At 58.4% G+C, this 5,518-nt stretch overlaps 2 protein-coding genes across 3 annotated transcripts in view; both read left to right on the top strand.

Annotated features, from left to right (window-relative positions):
• The window catches only part of SDRG_15198, a gene marked incomplete at its 5' end in the record, with an annotated part of 5,582 nt that extends 5,440 nt beyond the window's left edge, over nucleotides 1-142 (top strand). For both annotated transcript variants that reach the window (XM_008621363.1, XM_008621364.1), the window contains one exon: nucleotides 60-142. In XM_008621363.1, coding sequence (XP_008619585.1) covers nucleotides 60-115 — 56 coding nt within the window. In that variant the 3' untranslated portion in view covers nucleotides 116-142. The remainder of the gene's footprint in view (nucleotides 1-59) is intronic.
• Nucleotides 143-1,909: 1,767 nt separating this feature from the next.
• Nucleotides 1,910-5,130, top strand: SDRG_15197 (hypothetical protein). The gene has a single exon (XM_008621362.1). The coding sequence runs from the start codon at nucleotides 2,005-2,007 to the stop codon at nucleotides 5,077-5,079; it is 3,075 nt and encodes a 1,024-aa protein (XP_008619584.1). The 5' UTR covers nucleotides 1,910-2,004; the 3' UTR covers nucleotides 5,080-5,130.
• The last annotated feature ends 388 nt before the right edge of the window (nucleotides 5,131-5,518 follow it).

Genomic DNA, 5,518 nt, shown 5'->3' with positions numbered 1-5,518 from the left:
CAACGTGCCGCTGGGACGCCTCGTGCACCAGCTGCGGCAAAGTCAAATTTACTTGACAGAGTCCCATCTGGACGAACTGCGGGCATTGAAGTTCAAGTGGCAGCTTTTCGATTAACGCATTTTATATATCAAATCATCAATCAAATCATCAATCGCACAGCGTTCATGTGGAATGGGGTTATCATGGAGACACTCGATATCTTGAATGCTAGAGCTGTCTTGGCGTCCACCAAGCAGCGCAAAATGAGGCAACATGAAATCGAGGGGCATTCTACAACTGCTGACGAGCAGAACACTCCCGGGTGCCCTCATCGCCCAAAGGACATTGTCGACAGACGACGACGAAAACACAAGGCTTTGCACCCCGACCTGTCGATTGTATAAGATCTAGCTGTCAACTGTGAAGAAGTACTGTTGAGTGTCACTAAGCGCGGAAACCTACCAAAACTTGCATGCATTATCACCGATTGTCCTCCACGCGCCTCCGAACGGTTCAGAACCAGAGCTAGATCGTCAAAACGGTGCTTAGAAAGGAATCCCAATTCTAGAATGGTATCGATCTCGCAACGTGGTCGAAAACCGTCCGTACGGTTGGGAGTCCGCGCATAACTCGACTTGCTACTTACTGTACAATACTTCACAGGTTCATAGTTGTTCCGTTGAAACGACCACAAGAACAACACTACCGGGGCATATGATATCCGGACATTATTATCCGGATGAAAGATGCTTGGCGTCGCTGCTCGGCAGCTTGTTGACGACGTTTGAAGTTTTTATGGAGTCGCGTGTTTCGTTCGATATGCATAGCGCATGACACGGGGAGCACAAAAAACAAAGAACGGGGCTCGTAGCGTGCCTACAGCCCGAGTTAGTCGCAAGTGTTGCGTGGCGGTTGACTGATACACTGATACATTGATACTAAATGCAGTATCAGTTTTGCCAACTTGAACGGGCGAAAACACACAGGCTGAAGGCACGCTACGAGCCCCGTTCTTTGTTTTTTGGGCTCCCCGCGTCATGCGCTATGCATATCGAACGAAACACGCGACTCCATAAAAACTTCAAACGTCGTCAACAAGCTGCCGAGCAGCGACGCCAAGCATCTTTCATCCGGATAATAATGCCCGGATAACATTTGCACCGCTCCTACAATGACAAGGAAATAGCAAATTTGCAAAGCAAGTCGTGCAGCTTGGATACGTAGCCGCGCGAATGTCATGTGTCACAAATTCCACCGCGGGGTGATGCTGTCTTGATCTCCAGACGCGGTGTTTCCTTTGGCTTTTCTGTGGCGTCAGCCTCTCGACGTGTCCACGAACGACGTCGTAGGCAGACCACTTCTTTCTGGTGCACCGACAAGAAATTCGTATTTGTGTAGCCATCGACACGGTACTAGCTATGGTGCGACGTTAATTACGTAGTTTTGTATTGTCCATATTACTCAAAGGTGTGGCTGCGGGGCACGCCGTCGCTGTTGCTCGTAGAATACTATTAGCAAGGCCATACACTTACTATGGCCTTGCTAGTAGTGTTAAAGCAAGCGCAGCAAACCTTGTTCTGCCACTCGTGAGCCAACTGGAGGTCGACGTTCGTTCAGTTTACACTGGCCGTATCCATCCTGAAGTGTCGGTATTGATCTTGGTAGTGCTGACCAACGAGTGGTGGCAAGAGCGATGACGAGTATATGCCGGCACGCAGGTTCACATGCGAGAGCCAATCACAAGTCGTGATCACGGTCTTGGGTTGGCGACAGAAATCAAGTAGCCAATGTGCGGCTCTCACGCTTGAAGGGAGCCACTGGATTCACAACATCTGGTTGCACTTGCCACTGGATTCTCACAGGCGCGAGTATGTGAGTAGTTTGACTGACGCCCAGTATACCGACTACGTACGGCCGTTCCAACTTCAAGTCGCCCCGTCTCCATCCCCACCGACTAGTCTTCAGTCAGCCCCCTCAGCCTTCGACAGCGAGGCCTTTGGACGCACTTTTCATTTCGCTACAGTATGCGCCGAGGGCTTCTACTTGCTCTGCTTGGAGCGTCGGTTTCGGCTCGGGACGACACGTGCTTAGTCGCGCCGGCCGCACGCCTCGACTGCTACCCAGCGACGAAGCACTTTCCCAACGCGACCGAGGAGGCTTGCCGCGCCCAAGGCTGCTGCTGGGATCCGGCGCAGACGTTCCCGTGTGCGTTTGGCCGGCTCCCGAAGCCGTCGCCGGCGGCGTGCAGCGCTGTGGTTCCGTCGTCGCGCATGGCTTGCCGCAACCCGCGCTACTTTTTGACGCCAAACTCGGCAACCGAGTGCGCTCTTATGGGCTGCTGCTACGACACGACGTCGGCCGAGTGCTTCCAGCCGCGCACGACGGGCTACGAGCTCGACACGGCGTCGTGGCACGAGACGGCTACGGGCTTCTCGGGCACATTACGTCTGCCGGCAGAGGCGCGCGGGCCGTTTGGCAACGACATTCGTACGCTTGCGCTGGAGGTTGACACCCAAGACGACTCTCGCGTCCGCGTCCGCATCACGGACCCGACGTTTCCGCGCTTTGAAGTGCCCCTCAACATCTCGAGCACCCCCATAAGCTCTACTGGCCACCGCGCCTACGACGTTCGCGTAACGTCGGCGCCGTTCGGGATCGCGGTCGTGCGACGCGCTACGGGCGAGACGCTTTTCAACTCGACACCGACACCGAGTGGGAATGGTCTCATCTTTGAGAACCAGTTTCTTGAGCTCTCGACGTCGACACCGACGCAAGCGACGTTCTTTGGCCTCGGTGAGCACGTCGGAACGTTCTTGGCGCCAACGGACGGCGACCATTTTACGATCTGGGCGCGCGACCAAGTAGCCAACAAGTACCACGCCCACACGCGCAACGGCAGCGACAACGTCTACGGCGTGCACCCCTTCTACGTCCGGCGCGAAGCCACTGGCGCCGCGCACGGTGTCTTTCTCTTGAACGCCAACGCGATCGAAGTCGTTGCGCAGCCGCAGTCGCTCACGTTCCGAACCGTCGGCGGCGTCCTCGATTTCTTTGTGTTTGTCGGTCCGACGCCGGCGGCCACCGTCGCGCAGTACACGGGCCTCGTCGGACGCCCGGCGCTGCCGCCGTACTGGGCGCTCGGGTACCATCTCTGCCGGTGGCAGAACCTCAAGAACCCGCACCCGAACCACCGCCTCTCGGACGTGGTGGCGACGCTGCAGCGCATGCGCGCCTTTGGCGTGCCGCAAGATGGGCAGTGGACCGACATTGACGCCATGGACCGCAAGATGGACTTCACATGGAGCAACGACGCCTTTCCCATCGAAGACGTCGTCGCGTTCGTTGAGGACCTTCACGCCCACGGCCAGCACTACGTGCCGATTGTGGACGCTGGCATTGCGATCGCGTCGCCCGCGTACACTGACGGCGTCGCGTCCCGAGTTTTCTTGCGCGATCCCGGCAACGTCAGCTGGGAGCAGGACAAGGCGTGGCCGGGCATGGTGGCGTTTACCGACTTTTACCACCCGAATGCATCCGCGTTCTGGGAAGCCCAGCTCCGCACCTACTATGCGACGGCCCAATACGATGGTATCTGGCTCGACATGAACGAGCCGAGCAGCTTTTGCACCGAGGGCGGGCGCGGCAGCCAGTCGTGCTTTCCGAACGACACGTACGTCGCACCGGCGTTTGTCAAGTCACCGGACGTCATGGGCCCGTTCGACCCGTACCGGCAGCCGTACGTGCCGGGGCAAAAGGTCGCGATGACCGGCAACCTCGCGTTCAAGACCGCGGCCCTCGGCGCGCACCACTTCAACTCGATCCACTATAACCTCCATTCGCTCTATGGGCACGCCAACGTGATGGCGACGCGGCAAGCCGTCGACCACATCCGGGGCAAGCGGACGCTCATTCTAACGCGCGCAACGTACGCGGGCGACGGGCAGTACGCCGCGCACTGGCTCGGCGACAATGCGGCAACGTGGACCGACATGCGCCAGAGCATCGCTGGCGTCTTGGCGGCCAACGTCTTTGGGATGCCGATGGTCGGACCAGACGTCTGCGGCTTCCGCGCCAACACGACGCGCGAGCTCTGCATCCGTTGGCACCAAACCGCGGTCCTCTTCCCGTTCATGCGCAACCACAACGAAGCCGAGCGCGACCAGGCGCCAGTCGACTTTGACGTCGACGCCATTGATATCATCAAACAGACGCTTCTGAAACGGTATGCGCTGCTGCCGGCGCTCTACACGGCGCTGTACCATGCCGCCGTCGACGGCGCGACGGTCGTCCGGTCGTTGTACTTTGAATTTCCCGATGACGCGGCGACGGTACCGATCGAGTCGCAGTATCTCCTCGGGTCGTCGATCCTCGTGGCGCCCGTGCTGACGCCGAGTGCTACGATCGTCGACGTCTACTTTCCAAAGGCGCTTTGGTTTGACCTCTGGAGCGGCGAGCGTGTGCAGACGACTGGTGGCCGCCGTGTCAGCGTCGACGCACCGCTGGAGACTGTCCCGATGTACCTCCGTGGCGGCGCCATTGTGCCACTGCAGGCACCGTCGACGACGACGACCGCGAGCCGCAAGAACCCGTTCAACTTGAAGATTGCGCTCTCGGTGACTGGAGAAGCTGCGGGCGACTTGTACGTGGACAGCGGCGACTCGATCGACCCACTTCGCACGGCGGACTTCACGCGTCTGTCATTTGCGGCTATCCAAGAGGCGAGCGGTGCCCTCTCTATTGCATCGACGCTCGTAGCGAATGGCTACACGGGGCCAGAAACCAAAGTCCACCTTGAGAACATCGAGGTGTACGGCGCCAAGGACGCTGTGACGTGGCACGTCGACGGCGCCGATGCCACGTGGAACACTACGACTGGCGTCCTCACCATCTCGGGCTTGTCGCTTCCCATCGGCGCGCCGTTTTCGCTGACGGTCCGTCCAGGTCACGAAGCGAGTGTCGCCAGCGACGGTGCATCGTCAGCGTTGGTCGGTGCTTCGTGGATTGAGTGGGTTGTTGCCACTGCCGCTGTCGCCGTGACGGCGCTCATCATTGTGCGCTACTGCTACGAGCGCCGTCAAGGCTACCGCCGTGTCGCCTAGTGGGCTGGCATAGGATAATGGATCGGGCGAATCGAGCTTTCTATCTTTCAGTGTTTTGTATCTTTGGAGATATCACGATGTGAATCTCGGTCTTTCATATCTCGACACCACACGTCTTTTATTTCAACTGTATGCTCGGTCGAGACGGGGTGGGAGTGGTTGGCGGTGGCTCGGGATCGACGCAGGCGCGCGAAGAGGACGTGGGTAACTCGGCGGCTCGCCTAGCAACGTTGCTCGGTAGGACGGTCAAGTGTACGGGGTTGTTGCTGTGGACTCGTCCTTGCCCTGGACTGGTTCTTGCCGATGTCGTATTGCGGCGTCTCTCGCGCCGTCGCGGCTTCCTGCGTTGGCCACATGTCGACTTTGGTGGCTTGGACAGGTGCTAATACATCTCGCGTTGGTTTGAGCGGTGGTCACTTCTGCTCAGTGTTTGCGGTTT

This window comes from Saprolegnia diclina (assembly GCF_000281045.1).
Source record: "Saprolegnia diclina VS20 unplaced genomic scaffold supercont1.86, whole genome shotgun sequence".
NCBI classification, from domain to species: Eukaryota; Oomycota; class Saprolegniomycetes; order Saprolegniales; family Saprolegniaceae; genus Saprolegnia; species Saprolegnia diclina.
This window is presented reverse-complemented; position numbering and strand designations above follow the sequence as displayed.